This window comes from Phoxinus phoxinus (genome assembly GCF_949152265.1).
Source record: "Phoxinus phoxinus genome assembly, chromosome: 13".
Classification (NCBI taxonomy): Eukaryota; Metazoa; Chordata; class Actinopteri; order Cypriniformes; family Leuciscidae; genus Phoxinus; species Phoxinus phoxinus.
Genome location: NC_136888.1, coordinates 17,091,764 through 17,109,554, shown reverse-complemented (window position 1 = coordinate 17,109,554; position 17,791 = coordinate 17,091,764). Strand labels below are relative to the sequence as shown.

Below are 17,791 nucleotides of genomic sequence, written 5' to 3'. Positions count from 1 at the left end.
TTTGCTCAATAGACGAGACATGCTGATTATCTAACAAGAACCAGCCCCCAACACACACGCGCCTTTTTCTGTTGCTGCTTATTGATGTTGCACAAAATCAGCCTCTCTACCAGGGTGTGATATGAGACTCTAGGATGAGCTTGAGTTTGTGTCCACCTCATATATTAGAGAGGGGACGTTCAAGTGTAGTTTTGTGCTTGGGGTGGAGAAATGTTCCTTTCAGGAACACACACACACACACGCTTCAGTTCACCAAATGAAATGGCACAATTTCTGCTTTATTTATTTGACTCAAAGCGTCGGTCCCCAAACATTCTAGTCAGGGTCAGTGGGGGAAAAAAAATATTCAATGAGCAGTCTAAGACCTTGACACGTAACATACAAATGCAGTATTTTCACCTTCTATATTACTTTCAATATGAATGAATCTTCTCTATTCCACTCTCTTACAGGTCGCTCGCTGTTGGAGAGGTGTTTGGTACAGTGGGGTTGTTCTGAAGATGACACACAGGATGCTGAAAGATTCTGTTCCCGTATTCTGGCTTTGGGGATTCTACAGCCCTTCAGTGACTGCATCAGGGAACTACCGACAGGAAGTGATGTCACAGATAAGCCCAATTTCAATGTATGACCATCCAATTCTTGTCTCTTGCTTTATAAGGACACTCATCCACATTTTATCATGCACATTTCACTAAAACATCCTTATTATTGTTTTTTATTAAATCATATGAGATGTATTCTGCCATGTATTCGTTGCCTGCAATGACATCAGTTGTGGGATCTCTATAAATATATGCCTTAATATTTCTATTATGAAACATAACCACATTTAAGTGCTGTTTTCAAGTGCTGAAATGACTTACTGTAAATGCATGTGTAGAAAGTGGTGGAGTGTCTTGTGCATTTTTCTCGCTGCCAGTAGTGCAAGTGAGGCATGGACTGAAATGAATTCACACAGGTCCATTTTTTTTTTTTTACAGTGTACCAGATGTCTGTTCAGGCCAATGGGTTGACTTGTTATAAAAAATTGTTACATTTGTTTAAGTTTAAAAATAAATTGGAACATTTTAATTATGCCATATTTAAATGAAAGGGATAGTTCACCCAAAAATGAAAATTATGTCATCATTTACTCACCCTTATGTAGTTCCAAACCTGTATGAATGTTGGTAACCAGTTGACCAGTAGCCATTGACTTCAATATTAGGGGGGAAAATACTATGGAAGTCAATGGCTTCTGTCAACTGTCTGGATAACATTCTGTAAAACATCTTCTTTTGTGTTTAGCAGAAGAAAGAAATTCATACATGTTGGGTGAGTAAATGACGACACAATTTTAATTTTTGGGTGAACTACCCTTGTACCCTTCCGATTTTAATGAAGATTGTGACTAAATATATGAACACAATGTTCAAAACTGAATCCATACATCGTTCAGCACAGGTTTTGTCTGTGAGCTCAGAACTGAATTGCATTAGTTCGAACCAGAAAAGCTGTTGATGAGTGTTACTAAAAATGTGCCAGATTTCACACATCTTATATCACTTCGTTGAACAACCCACAGAGTTGATTCTGCCTGAACAGATGTGAGATGAGCAGGGTAACTTTGTGCCATTGTTGAGACAGAGGAAGAGAGGCTCATTATGTATTTATTATCTTATGCATGAGAAAATTGTATGATTTTTCATTTTATCCTGCTACGTTACACAAGGCATGTTGAGATTCTCAGTTGAATGTTGTAATACATTACTGTATGTGAGAGTAATATGCTAGAACATTGCAGCAATGTTGTCATGTTTCTTTGCTCGGCCACCCCATGTGACCCGAATAGAACGAATCTCTCTCTTTACTCTTTTGCTCCACCAGTCAAAGCAGATTTGTGTCTGAACAGATGAACATTTAACACCGCTTCTGCGACTTGCCCTTCCCCCTTTCTATTTCACCACACACACACACCACTACACACATCCTAACCCGCTTTAGCAGTATGAACACATATTCATGTTGTGAGTGTATATTTATAGACGTGTACGTCAGGCTTTCACAAATATGCGTAAATATGTGCATCCGGTGCTTGTGCACTTAAATAGACACATCTGCATGCATAAGCCATCTGACCAGGTTACATAAGATGGGTCACATGCCCTCTGTTGCTGCTCCATCTTTGTATTCATCTCTCTATATAGCAACCATATTCATTATCCATTTATCATCTATCCAGCTGGCCATTTGTGTATATTTATACCTATATTCCTCAATATTTTGCTTTCACTTATCTAAATGCAGTGGAATCATATAGTTACAGTAGGTTTTTGAGCAAAAACAATATCATAGGCTTCAGTGTTTGACTCAAGCTCAGCCAAATAAACCTTAATGTTTCTTAAGGGCAGTGGAAATTAGACCTTTTCATTTTATTGTGTAAATGAGAATGTAAATGAGGAGGTTCTGTATTAATAATCATCTACTAATGAAACATTCAAGTCTCATTATGCATCATTCGCTAAATTTGAATTAAGTGAAAATATATTTCTGTTCCAAAGTATCATTCCAAAGACTCTTAAACACACTCCTCTGGTTATTAATTTAATCACCACTTTTTATTGTATTATACTTATCCCCGAGCAATGTTATTTCTCTGAATCTGTTCAGACAAGTGTTTCTCTTGACCCGTGTCCAATCGGCAGTCGTCATGTTTTGAATTCTCCCTTTCCATGTAATGGAACCCATTTCAATATGTTCTGTTCTGTTTCGTTTTGGCCTGTTGTACACCTTTCCAATATGGTGGGATACCGTACAGACACTAGATCCGAGTGGATCGCAGTTGAACTCCAGCGGAAACTGACCTGTTTAGAGCTGGTTCTTGATCTGAGAAGTAGACAGCTTCTTGTGCTGTGCATTAAAGTTAATTAAAAACTGAAAATCTGTGCACTATTCACATGCTGTTCCAAATTCATATGCCTTTATTTCTTCTGTGGAACACAAAAACTGAAGGTTTGCAAAATGTTCATTGTGCTTTCTACAATATAATGAAAGCTGATGATGACCAGGGCCTGTCAAGCTTTAAAAAAAAGGATAAACCGGCATAATAAAAGCAATTAAAATAGGCTATATAACTTTATTTCATGTATTTTGAAGCCAACAGTCTGAAATTTAGAATTAATTTAAATCTTGTGTTTCATTGCATGAAAAAAAAAACTGCTTGGACATTTAGACAGGTTTCAAAAGACATCAGTTTTGAGTAAATTACAAAATCTTCATTTTTGGGTGAACTGTCCCTTTAACACACACTGCTGCTCAGTGACTGAAATAACTTAACAATAACCCTGTTGTGCTGGTAGATGGCAGAGCATGACTTAATACTGTGATTTCACTTGCTGTGATTTCAAAAGTACAGCATAATGGCAGCATTAATGCCACTATTCACTCCAATGACTGTCTGACTGTTGTATATAGATGTAATAGATGTATGTTTCTATAGCCAACAGCCATTTCTGTCAGGACCACTATAGTCACATACGATTAACAGTTATCATACAGTTAGGATTAGCGGTATGGTTCGGCGAGAACTCCCTGCGCATCCATGTTGCCTAGCATGGATAAGAGCAGGGAGAGCAGCAATAACCCCCCTTAGGGTAAACAGAACAGAACCAACATTAATGTATTGCAGATATCATTAAATCAATATTTTAATGTACAACATAATTTGAGAATTTAGCCTGATTCAGGGAGAATCAGAATACCATATCCTGACTGATGAGAGGAAGAGCTGGGGATGGAGGAGGGTAATTTGCTCCTGAGAAACACGATAGCTGCTCATAATAATGAAGGAGCTTATGCTGTAATAGGCATCGTATTCCTATAGGTAGACATGGATCAGCTGATGCGAGCTTGACTAACATGACCTGCCAGAACTGACGCTACGCTTGTTGTTTGTGTATCAGGTGTTGTTGTATTCCAGACCGGTCTTGGACTTGTCTCGGTCTCAACCACATTTGAACTTGATGTCTTGTCTCAGACTAAAAGAGGATTTTATTTCAAGACCAGTCAAGAACACAACTGCATTGTCTGATTTATCTGTTAACTTCATAAAATGCAATCAATAGCTTATTTCTAATTCGATTTCTTTTGTTTGTGTCAAATATTTCACCAAAATTAATACAAATGCCCCCAAAAAATCAAGATATGATTGCAAAAAAGTAAATGTATGAGATCTGTTTTTTTATATTATAACATAATGCTATAATTAAGAAATATCATGAGCGGTTTTCTCGAATATGAGCTTGATTGCAAATGTGAAATTGATTTTATGCAAATGTTCAAGTTAATATTAGGCAATTTATATATTTTTTTTCAGCTATGCAAATAGTTCCAAACAAATCCATAGCAGAGCTGTTGTGCGTTTCTGAGCAACATAGCGGTGTTTCATTACTGAATGAATCCGCTTCTTTGAACGAATCGGTTGAATAAATGATTCAGTGACTCACTCATTAAGTAATTTACTGCCACCTACTGCCTGTTTTAGTTTCATATTTAAAAGTATCATTTTATGTTTCCATCATATTTGTATATTCAAACATTTATTTTCATATAATCTTAACATTATTTATGCAGTTGTAATTGTACAAATTAGGATGCATCTTCTGTGCCACCACTGCAGTTCAAATATACATTTTGTTAGTGATTTAATTAGATTGGTAACATCTACATGGGGTGTTTTATTATTCCAATTGTATTTATTGATTAAATAAAATACATTTCTCAGACAGTAAATGTGGACTTTTTAGATGAATTTGACGAGGACTGGTTTGCTCTTGGTCTTGGTCTCAACCCCTCATATTCTTGGTCTAGTCTTGGTGTCAACAAACTCTAGTTTTGGTCTTGACTTGGTCTCCGTTTAGGTGGTCTTGACTAGAACACTAGTATCAGGGCAAGAGTCTGTCTGTCTGTCTGTCTGTCTGTCTGTCTGTCTGTCTGTCTGTCTGTCTGTCTGTCTGTCTCTCAATCCATCCATTATATTTCCTTAGAGAAAAAAATGCCCGTTTTAAAAACCACACCTTTTAAGCAAACCAATTAACAAAAATGACAATTTAGACATATTGTTTAAAATTAAGATTTTTTTTATGTATAATGCACTATTTATGTATGGAAACTTTCTGATTTGGGACCACTGTATAAACACACATGCACACCGATACATTTACTATAGTAAATGTAAAACGCAGTAAGATGTGTTTTATAAAACAGTCAAGCCTGTTGTACTTATACCCAGCTTGTAAGGTTTACCTTTAAATGGTGTAATCATGCAGTGCAACTCTGCGGCACGTCTTGATCGAAAGACATGTTCACTGCATGCTTGCGCAACCCCCCACTGATGTGTATGGACAGTCTTGAACAGCCTTTCAATTTGTATGTGTGAACATGCTGGCAGTGTCAGCCAGACAAATGCCATGTATTTTTTCTGCTCTGGTCAGTGGTGGGGTTTTTTTTTTCATTCAGTTTTCCAGCAGAGGTCGCCCTTCACACAGTGCTGCCACAGAATCATACCGTTGTCTTGCTGTCTAATAGGAAAGCAGTCCCAGGAACAGAAGGCTAATTTTAGATTAAAACTTTTCTTGCCATAATCAGCTCTTTTAACGCCAGCTCTCTCGTTGGTTTGCACACTTACAGAATGAGCAGCTGTATACCTGGGCTCCAGTGGGACAGAATGAGATCAGAACACCTCAGCGGCTCCAAACAATGTGGCCTCCGACCCTCACTTCTGTACAGGTGCGAGTATGTCTTCCAATATGGTTTTGTATGCCCAAAATAAGGATAGTGCGGTCATTATTCCCATTATTATTAATGTATTTAATAAACACACTATAGAATGTAATGATTACTATATTCAAATGCTAGGATATAATATTTTCGATACAATACTTCGCTAAAATACTTTAAGCCACGGTATTGTTATCTTACATCAAAAAATATATAGGTTTACCATGGTACAATGTCCAAAGTTAAGATAATGCTGCTACTCTTACATATACATATGGTACACAACCCCTATCCCCACCCCCCCCCCCCCCCCCCCCGTCGTACTTTTTATAAAGGGAACAAAAAAATCCAAAATTACCGTGGTAATACCATGCATTTTGGACATTTTGTTGGTACTATGATGTTTTTGAACATGGTTTCATGGTAATACCATGTTTTTTTTACATGTATAATAACATTTATTTTAAGTACCTTGGAGTATCATGTAAAACTATGTATTAATTTGGTAATTATTCAGTGACATGATAAATATCAACGTACCTTGGTATTTAATTCCATTACTGCACCACAGCACATTTTTGCTATGTGTAATCAAACACGCATTTGTTTGTGTCTATTGTCCATGTATGTTAATGTGTGCAAATATTTCCCCAATAGGTTCAACACCCTCATGTTACTCATAATGTATTTTACAACTCACTAGCATACGTGTCTTTAACGTTGCTATGAGACCTTCTGTAAACAGCATCCTAACAGCATCTTATCCTGATCTAAACATCTGTCCAGCAGGCGCAGTGCCTGCCATTGCGTTTTAAGATCCACCATGTTTGAGTTTTGAAATGATAAATGACCACTTGCATTCCAATGTTCAAAGCACACACACACGCAACACCTTATATTACAGTTTATTCCTCATGTTACTTGTAGGAATATTCCTGAATGTGATTCGGAATGCAGATCTTTTGGGGCGGAATATGTCTTTTTTAATTACATTAATACTTAACATACTGCATAATGCCCTGGTACATGTGACCATATCAAATCGCACGAAGGAACTTCTCTGGCTACTAATGACTCTAGAATTCCTAAGGGGCTTGAAGGTCTGGAGCCAAAATTTACCAAAGCTCCCTGGCTGTGGAAAAGGGTTTTGTGAATGAAAGCGTCTCCCCAAACCCATGTCAGTCTGACAGGGCCCAACATGTAACCAGACTCCATGTGTGTGATATGTTCTCCGTTCCCCCCAATCCTTCACACAGACCCACACAAACTCTTTGAAGCTGTTTGAAGCTGTGTAAAAGAAAGGCACAAACCCTTCCCTCCTCATTCCCAGAGACTCTGTGGCTCGCCTTTTAGGAGTCCTCAGAGACGACTTCTGGAGTCTAGACTTGTTGGACTTCCTTGACCCTCGCTGCCAGATTGTATGTGTGTCTCTGTATGTTGTGTGTGTTTATCACCATGTTTGTGTGTTCGCCAAGTGCATCCCTTGTGTGTTGTGTGCCGATTTTTTACACGCTGGCTGTGGTTGTTCATTCATTTCCATGGGTTCACTCTCTTCCCTTCATCCAGGAAGCACCGCTACGTTTTCCATGATCAGCCAAAGTGCTTTTATTGACTTGTGGGATGCCACATGCGTGCCTGGTTTTTGCTATTAAGAAACACGGCCCCTTACTTACAAACACACACTCACTCATACCATTCCTCAAAAAACGTAGTCTCGGAGGAGAAACTAACATCCGCTAAAACAAGGCACTAACTCATGCTTGTACGATCACATGTGACAGGAGGTGTCTGTGTTTTTCATTCCATGCTGCTGTTTCTTTTTAAAGACATTAAGTCTCTCTTTTCTGTATCCTGCTCTCCACAGGATGGATCCACGGGGCAATCTGGGATTGTTCCAGAAGGGACTTCCGCTTCCATTCAGGAGCTAGAGCGAACAATTGAAGAATTACTTACGAAAATATCAGATATGGAAAAAGACAATAATGCATTGGATGGCACAAAGCTTGGAGCAAGGGATCAAGAAGTGGGTGATAATCAAACCATCAAACAGTCTAGAGTAAATGAACAAGGAGTTCTGCGCTACGTGAAAGCCATTCAGACCTCACCTGTCGAGGAAGCCTTTAAAGTTCCAGTGCCTTTTTCAGACCAATCACAGACTCCCAAATTAAGGGACAGCGCCACTTCACCAATTGGACTGCCCTATTCCTGCAGCTGCCAAAGAAAACAGGAATTCATTCCCCCTGCACCACCCCTTCATGTTGTTTCAGGTATACCTCCACCTCCTCCACCTCCACTCCCAGGTATTGTTCCACCCCCTCCTCCGCCTCCACTCCCAGGTATGTTTCCACCCCCTCCACCTCGACTCCCAGGAATGGCTCCGCCCCCTCCACCACCTCCACTTCCTGGTATTGTTCCACTATCTCCACTTGTGGGCATGGCTCCACCCCCTCCTCCCCTGCCAGGCATGGCTCCACCCCCTCCTCCCCTCCCAGGCATGGCTCCACCCCCTCCCCCTCCTGGCTGTGGACCTCCACCTCCCCCTCCTCCACCTGGTTTTGGGCCCCCACCACCCTTTGGTCCCCCTCCACCCTTCATGGGGTTTGTGCCGCCCAGCATGGCCCAGGAGTCCTCCCCCCTGAAGGCTGTCATCGAGCCTCCAAGACCCATGAAACCACTCTACTGGACCCGAATTCAGCTCCATGCCAAAAAGTAAACCTATGCCTCATTGACTGAATGCTACATGAATTTGCTATATGTTTTTTGAATGTTTGTGTTTCAGCTTATTTACATTCAGCCAAGGTTTAATTATGATCACACATACAATAAAATAAACTGATATATATATTTTTCCTTGCACATAGGGATACCAAAAGTGCTCTGGTGTGGGAGAAGGTTCAAGAGCCATCCGTAGACTTTGGCGAATTTGTGGAGAAGTTTGCCAAAAGCGCAATTAAGGAAAAGAAGAAACCTATCTCAGATACCATAACTAAATCAAAGGCCAAACAGGTAAGAAGACTTTACTACACCCACACTGATTGAAATCACTGGAGCCCAACAAATAGGCCATACCCTAGTTGACCTTATTATGCCCACTTCGGGGCTCAGATCCCGGGACAACATTCTCGGTTGTCTGCCCCTGAAGATAGCTCTGCCCACACCTCACCACACACAAAACCATTAACAGTGATTTCACACGCACAGCTTGTGAACCAGAGCCTTACAGACGTTCAGTAAATGTTATAAGCTCTACTTAATGTTCCATCAACCAAAGTGTGACTGTGAGACTCTTTGATAAGACTGTTTACCATCAGAAACGATCCAGGCATCTACCACATCTGAAGCTAATCTCTCTCTCTCTCTTCCGCTCTGGTAGTGGTGTGAAAATTAGTCACTGGTGAGAGTTTTGTGGGTCCTTCGTCTGGAGTCAAACAGATTTCTGATAACAACACACAGCTCCACAACAAGCACATAACAAACTGCATCACCAAAAAACTCATGAAATTGTCCTGCAGCTGTGTTTGTCAACTATGAATTACGTACAGATATTTTGTGTTGTTATCATGAAGATAATTTCCAAATATATATGCCATCCTTAATAAAGAGTAATGTTGTGCTACCATGGTACAGTCACGGTAACTAAAATACTGTGGTATATGAATCAGATAATCATTCCAAAAATCATTGGTATTCCTATTGAATAATATCTTTGTGGCATGGTACCACCACTTTTTTATATAAATGTGGGTAAACAAGGTTTTTATATGAACACGTTTTGAGAACACTCAGTGGTATTGCCTACAAACAGGATAAATGATGAACTGGATGTTTAACCATGTAAATATTGAGAAATTCATAAGACTTTTGAAAGTGATCTGTTTGCTCTCTCTCTCTCTCTCTCCTCTCTCTCTCTCTCTCTCTCTCTCTCTCTCTCTCTCTCTCTCTCTCTCTGTGGTCTGTAAGATCTGAGGAATGGGAGGGGGGGTCTGTATTGAGTTAAAACCCACAACCCTCAAACCACCAGCCAACCCAGCGACTCCAGTCAGCCTAGTGTGGTCATGCCACACTTTATTTGTGTGTGTGTGTGTGTGTAAGAAAAGAGAGAGTGGGTGTGTGTAGCATTGTTCACAGAAGAGTTGCTTTAGGCCTATGGTTACAGTTTGCTCATATCAGTCAAAATTACAGTGCTAATCTAATCAAATCCCCACCTTTCACATTAATTAGATGTATCAATTAAAAACAGCTGCCCGAGGCTCCATTTGAGCCCACATTGTCATGTTAATTTTATGAATCATATTAATTGTACGGCCCATTGCTTTGGCAGGAGTTATCTAGTTATTTAGCTGGTAGTTATGTACGACCGCCGAACCTCCATCCTCCCTCGTACAGCGGCATCCCCGGTTCCCACCAAGACAGTACTAAAGTATGGAATCAATTCTCATTGGCTGGTAAGCGTCTGGTTTGAGATCTAGCTCATCACAGGCATGAGTGTGTTTCCCACATCATTAACGTAGCACACCACTCTGCAGTCGGCTGTATTTAGTGGTCATGAGCCCCATGGAGATAATGGGAGCCAGTGGCTTCCTGGTGATCACACTGAGCCGCCATCACACACTTTCAAGTGTGGCCGGTACTAGAAGGTTTTCATGGCTCCAAATTCTTTCCAACAATCAGAATTAGCATGTTGTTAACGGACGGCAATGAAAGAAGACATGTTTACGATGGCACTCAATGTACATGTATATGTGTTAATGGACAGAAGATGCTGAAGCTACAGTAAACTACTGTAGCAAAGGGCAGAGCTCATGGGACAGTTTTCTCTTTCAAAAAACATATTGAAAATTTATACAGAGTATGTGAGGTATTCCATGCATCCCACACACGCATCCACTTGTTTAGAAATGCCTGATTTGAAGGGGCCGTCTGAAAGTGTCAAAATCTACCTCGGTTTAATTGGACCAGACAGGTCTGTCATTTGCATAATTACTGTGGTGTTCCTTGGCAGAGCCCAAAACGGGAGAAAGTAAAGTTCTTTTGATACATGTGGATGCTATGCATGAAAGAATGAGACGAGACCTCTCCATAATTCCATATGAGGAAACAGTCATAAATACTCATACTTTGGCTTTGTTTTTGGTTTCCTTTTTAGGCCAAAGTACCTCTCTGTGCTATTGAATTTATGAGGGCAGCCAGATGAAATACTGTGTTTAAGTACAGTATATTTGTCTCTGACAATAATATTCAAATAAACTTTTGCTTTTAAATAACGGTGGGATCTTTTTTTATAGTATAACGTGGCTTATGTTTTATTACAGTAATGAAATAATGCCCTCTGTCTCTCTCAGGTTGTCAAGCTGCTGAATAACAAACGTTCTCAGGCAGTGGGGATTCTGATGTCCAGTCTTCATTTGGATATGAAAGATATCCAGAATGGTGAGCTACCCACAGAAGTGTTCTTTACACTTCTTTAATGTTGTGTGTGTATGTGCGCACACTTGTTCTGCTGTTGACTTCTTGCCTTGTTTCTGAAAAAAGCAGTTACCGGTATATATATATATATATATATATATATATATGTATATATATATATATATATATATATATATATATATATATATATATATATATATATATATATATATATATATATATATATATATATATATATTAGGTGTGTGTGTTTTGGCTAAACCTCCTGAGATTGTGCTCAGCCTCCTGCCAGCATGTGACCTCTCTAAGGGGGGAATTATGATGTCACAGCCAATTAAGACGCATTGTTCGGTGCTGTTTATACAGTTACTGATTGTGTTTGAAAGCTGGAGAGAGAGGGTTGGTTGCGTCTCAGGGTTCAAGAGTAGGTTGATACTGTAGATCTTAATGAACACGATGATTAGAGTCGCATCCTCTTTCTCATTCTGTTCTATTCTTTTACTGTAGTTACAGTTTTAATCTGTTTTTGCATAAACCCTCAATGTCCTATTTCTCTGCCTAAGATATTTCCGAATCTGTCTCTGGAGTCTTTTTCTCTCTAATTCGTCTCTCTATATCTCTCTTATTGCTGTCATCACTCTGTCTGCTCATTCATCCCCTTGAATGGGCTATAAAGGAAATAATGCAATTTCTTCTCATCACTTGTTCGGGAATGTTAGTCCTGTCTCGCAGCGCCCAGAGCAATCCAGAACTCTTGATTGTGGTGACAGTCACTGAAATATAATACGGTGGAATAAAAGGCCAAACACTAAGACAATTAATTAGTAAAAGTAGGAAAATGTTTCAGAAAGGTTAATTATTTCACACATATATCTTCAAACTGTCTATACTTATCTTTTGTTCCTTTTCTCATCCAGATGATGATCTGTGCATTACTTCTTTGGATTAAATTTAATAAGATTACCTGTGAAAAGCAAAAAGACAGTAGTTAACAGTAATTATTATTAAATATATGATATTAGTTCTATTTTTTCAGTTAATCTTTGTGCAGGTTACATCCATATGATAGCATGGTCACACACTGTAAAACTAGTCTTTATGAGTTAGTCAATGATTTCTTTACTCAAACCATTCATTCGGAGTTTACTGTTCAACGCTCGATTTTGCTTTGATTTTGGAGTCTGTGCAAAAATGGACCCATGTGTGGTTACTTTTTAGTCCTGGATGGATAAATAGTGTATTCTTCAGCAACATAGTCAAAACAATGTGATTTAAAAAAAAAAAAAAATCATTCATTGGTTAACAGGCGGCAGACAAGCTGAATTCTGTTTTCTTTCAGTAACATTTTTCCATGCATAATTTCCCTCCAGTCTAATCCACTGTAACAACAACCCTTTTTTAAATTCTATTTTTCTTTCTTCGTTCTAATGAATCAGCAAGGCTGGATGCAGTTTTAAAAACCACATCACATTATGTGAACGGATACCTAATATTTTACACACACACACACACATATGCACACATCCTTTAAACCGGCGGTATTTGAAGAAATTTTTACTGGCTCTTTGAGAATTTATGGGCACAGTCCCCATCTATTATGCAGCTCAGTACCCACAATTCAGCACTGGTCGAGTCTCATTGGGTCTCGCTGCAATTCCGCCCAATGCAGAGACCAGTATATGTTTGGCCAGAGTAAACCACCAAATAGAAACAAACAGTTTCTCTGACAGAGCTATTTACCCAGAATCAATACATTCCTCAACATCACGCTTCACCACACTGACCTGGATCAGGCCCTTTGAGGAACTAGGAAAGAATGCCGTGAGTTGGTTTAATTGCAGAGTTTAAAGGTTCATGCAAAGTTATGAGGCATTTTTTTACAGTCAGTAGAAATGTTACCCGTCTGTCTCTCTTTTCTTTCATTATTCAATTATCATCCATCAAACAACATTTAAAAAAAAAACCTCTTCTCAAGATTGCGACTTGTTGTTAGGGAACCTAAACCTAATCTGGTGCAACTCCTCTGTGGATTTCCACTGAATCGCTCCCTTTGTGTCAACTTTCTTGTTTCCCTCAGCTGGTTTTCATAAGATCTCATGTTTGAGCCCTTCACAAGCTGAAAAACACTCCTGCATGACTGACTAGAACACAGGCTGCTCTTGCACCAACACACTTGGTGACAAGCCTTTGATTTCTACCCATAACAGTCTCAGAGTTTCACAAGTCAGCTCGGTGTTTATGCGCGTGTGAGATTGGATTCCTCAACGTGTGACGCCGACCCCCTCCGGACCTTTTGTTTGTTATGTTTCTTTAGTGACTCACACACTTGTTCTGCGGTGCAGTCTGTTTGGGTCTTCTAAGCTGTCACAGGACATTGTTTTGTGGAAACATTCTGAATCACGGCAGCGATCACAAAGAAAGCAACGAGGAAACATATGTGTATGATCATGTCCTTATATAAAACCCTTCTCTTCTCTTTGTTAGCCAAACATTGTACTGTTTTATAGTTAGTGGTGTTTAGAGAGAGAAGGTGGTATGTGTCTGTACAGATGAAGAATTGCAAACATGGTAGCATTCGCTCGTTTGGAAGATAGTTATGGAAGTTTGGCGCGAACTGAACTTTGTAAACCTGCTAAGTACTAAGAAACTGCTTTAAATGTTTGACTTAGGAAATATGTAACAAGAACAGAAATGCAGAGAAGCATATCTAGGGGTATAAACCTGAGCTAGCATTGTTCACTTAAACCAGGCATTTAATCCAAGGTTGCTCCAGGGGGATTCCTCATGTAATTGGTGTTATTTGGATAAGAACGTCAGCTAAGTGATGAGCTGTATAACAGTAAAAGTGCACGAATTTCAGGTGATTATAGTCATCGTGGTGTAAAACGTATAATTGCGTTTATAGTTTCAGAAATGTGAGAATTGTTTCACAGATACTCCTACAATTTCCACGGAGCCTTTCTGGTTATATCCTAATTAAAGTCCCTCTAAATGGGCCAAGATAGTATAGTATGTGTGACGCCAACCCCCTCCAGACGATTTGTGTATCATACTCACTTGTTCTGCAGTGCATTTAATATATTTATTATACTATATCACATTTAATAATAGTATAATATTAACAAACAAATGCTAAACACGTCTTAATTTAGCACAATTTATACAGCACAGTTTTATAATAATAATAATTGTATTCCTTTGTGTGTGTGTGATGCCGACCCCCTACGATTTGTTGTTTTCTTCAGTGACTCACACTCACTTGTTCTGCAGCATATAATATTTCATATATTTTTTATGTATAATAATAACATTTAAATTAAGACTTATTTAATATTGACAAACACATGCTAAACACATCTTACTTTAGCACAAATCTCTGCTTTATAATAATAATAATAATTTTAGTTATAATAATTGTATTATTTGTATTGTTATTTGTGTCTTGCCGACCCCCTGTGTGCAATTTGTTTGTTTCTTCAGTGACTCACACTATTTCATATATTTATTATATTACAAAATAATAATAACTATAAACACATTAAAATATGAAATTATTTAGTATATCTAATGCAGTGATGATAACTGACCATAGTTTGAAAGCTTTGTGTTGATCTCTTTTTTTTTTCAGCTAATAAACTTTATAAAGCGTTCATAACCATTTCTTCCTCAGATTTTAAATCAAGAACAATACACTAAACTTCTGCATCAGTCTTTTTGGGGAAGCACAGACCACATCCCTGGACTTCAAGAGACAAATTCTTTGTTTGGAGACTTCGTTGTGTGTGTGTGGGGATTACGCTGTTGTTGTTTGTGTATGTGTGATTGTTGTGTAGATCTGGGAGTTGGTGTTGTCAGGTTGATGACAGGTTAAACTACTGAGTCGTGGATTGAGCATCTCTTTTCTTGTCTCTCTCCCTCTGTCGTGTGTTCCCTCTTCCCATCTCTTCTAAGGCTGCAGTTGTTCTCTTTGATATCTTTCTCCCATAACAGGAGGAATGCTTTGCTGCCTGTCTCCATTTTATACATCTGAGCATTGGCCAGATATGGATGTTTCTGTTATTTTTTCTTGTGTGGTTTCTGGAACGCGCCAATGATCAATTTCTCAATTCCCCAAATGACTGAACACATAAAAAGTTAGCCAATAATAGCTCTATTTAGCACAGACAAAAAGTGTTCAGTCAAGCCAGCTCAATAACAGCCCTGCTAGATATTCAAATGCTTTTATAATGTTAAAAGAACTGGAAAATAAAGGTTTGCTGAGTAAACACATTTTGATTGTTAAATCATATAATCGACCATACCATATACTGTATGTGTGTATATAAATATATAGTATATATATATATATATATATACATATATAATATATATATATTATACACTACCTACATTTGGGGCTGGTAAGATGTTTTAATGCTAACGAAAGAAGTCTCTTATGCTTACTAAGGCTGCATTTATTTAATCAAATATACAGTAAAAACACAATACAGCAATAGTGAAATATTATTACAATTTAAAATAGCTGTTATTTATTACACTATAATTTATTCCTGTGTTGGCAAAGCTGAATTCTCAGCATCATTCCTCCAGTCTTCAGTGTCACATGATCCTTCAGAAATCATTCTAATATACTGATTTTGTGCTCAATAAGCATTTATTATTATCAACGTTGAAAACTGTTGTGCTGCTTAATATTTTTATAGAGATTGTGATTCTTTTATAAATAGAAAGGCCGAAAGAACAGCATTTATTTGAAATGGGGAAATCTTTTGTAAAATTAAAAATGTCTTCACTGTCTCTTTTCATCAATTTAATCCAGCCTTGCTAAATAAAAGTATTGATTTCTTTCAAGAAAATGAATTAATTTCAAATAAAGACATTGAAAATAATTATAGTAAATTAGTAAGTAAATTAATCAATTGTGTTTATATATAAAATGTATTGTTTATAAATTGTGGAACTCATTGTTTTGATTTATAGACATGTTATGGTTATGGATTTTTGAAAGTATGAATTACTTTTATTTTGGTATTATTGGGAAAAAATTATATTTTAGTTCTTTGGAAAATAAATTATTTTTAATTATTCTCATAGTGTTCCTGTAGATCTGTATTCTTAATTGGTCAGTCAGTGATGGATTCTCTCATTTTCCATCTCTCTTTCTCTCTCTGACAGCCATCTTGAACATGGACTGCACAGTGGTCGATCTGGAGACGCTCCAGGCGCTGTATGAAAACGTAAGCCCACAACATGACAGGACGTGACAGTCCAGATAAGCAGATGTGATGAATCCTGGCGATCCTTATGAAGTATGAATTCCATAAGTGATCATTTATCATATCATTAAACTCTTAAACCTCTCAGAACTGGACAGGATATACCCTGAGATCTTGGAGCTCTGCCTTGACGCGGCCCACTCCAAAAGATAGCTGCGGAAATGTGTGTTAAATACCAAAACAAACATGCTGGCCACAAACACCGCTGGAATGAGTAAGGTTTACCATGGAGCCAGTGTGCGTGTCACTGTCTGAGGGAAAGAGAGAGAGAGAGAGAGAGAGGAAACAAGACGACTGTTTAAAGACAGACATGCAGACATGGAACTGACAACAGACAGGAAGACAAATGGAGAGGATGAGGTTTTCCCTCTCAAAGAATAAAAAAAAGGACAGTTCAAAAAATTTAGGAAAAAAAGATTGAGCAAAAGAATTGCAGCTTGTGTAACTTGTTGGCAGTTGCAATTATGTCAGTTTGACATGGCGGCATAAATCAAACCTCTTTCTTGGAAGATCCGTGAATCGCTCTTAGATGATTGGCTGCTACCAAATACTGATTTTCTTTAATTCTTTAAGTGTGTGTGGGCGCTGATGAGTTTGCACACCATGATTCGCCATGTGCATTGCAGCAACAGTTATAAATCCCGCTGTAAACACAAGAGGTCATTTACATGTTTTCTGTGTGTGAGTGTGTGTGTGTGTGAGTGTGAGCTGCACTTCATTATGAAGAGATAAAGAATGGGCGACGGGAGTCGTAGCCACACATCATGACACCATAACATTTCTCACACAAGTCTGATGATATCTTGGCACTATTCTTGCTGTTTTGCTCTGGGTATCATTTTGGGAATATGGCTTTCATTCATATGTCATTGCATCATACGTAATATTTCGGCACACACATGTGATTCGCAGATTAGTTTGCAGTGTTGGGTAAGTTACGTTAAATATTGTATTAATTACTACTAATTAAAACGTCAAGAGTCTAATTAGGTTACTGTACTAATTACACTCTCTTTAAAAAGTTAGTTGTAAGTAGGAAATACTATGTAACTTTATTTGATTAAAACAAATCTTATTTTATAAATATCTAATAATATCTTTATAAAAATAAAAAAAGAAGAATCTTCCAAACCATGTATTTATTTTACCCAAATACACTTTGATAAACCTATAATAATGTTACGACGGATTTTGTGGGAAGTTGCACATCACTGCATTTACCTGTGTGTGTCACGTAACATCCGTACAGGGCGTAAAGTAGTTCCGGCTGTGTATAATGTGAAGCTAAAAATCACTGGTTGTAAAAATGAACAAAAAAGCATTTTTTT

The 17,791-nt window shown here is 38.2% G+C and overlaps 1 protein-coding gene across 1 annotated transcript in view; it reads left to right on the top strand.

The window, feature by feature from the left end:
* Positions 1–17,791, top strand: part of fmn2a (formin 2a) — a 34,255-nt gene that overhangs the window by 3,580 nt on the left and 12,884 nt on the right. Inside the window, exons 2-7 of the mRNA XM_079633219.1 lie at positions 453–625; positions 5,671–5,769; positions 7,625–8,469; positions 8,622–8,766; positions 11,103–11,190; positions 16,363–16,424. Of these exons, the coding sequence (XP_079489345.1) occupies positions 453–625; positions 5,671–5,769; positions 7,625–8,469; positions 8,622–8,766; positions 11,103–11,190; positions 16,363–16,424 (1,412 nt within the window). The remainder of the gene's footprint in view (positions 1–452; positions 626–5,670; positions 5,770–7,624; positions 8,470–8,621; positions 8,767–11,102; positions 11,191–16,362; positions 16,425–17,791) is intronic.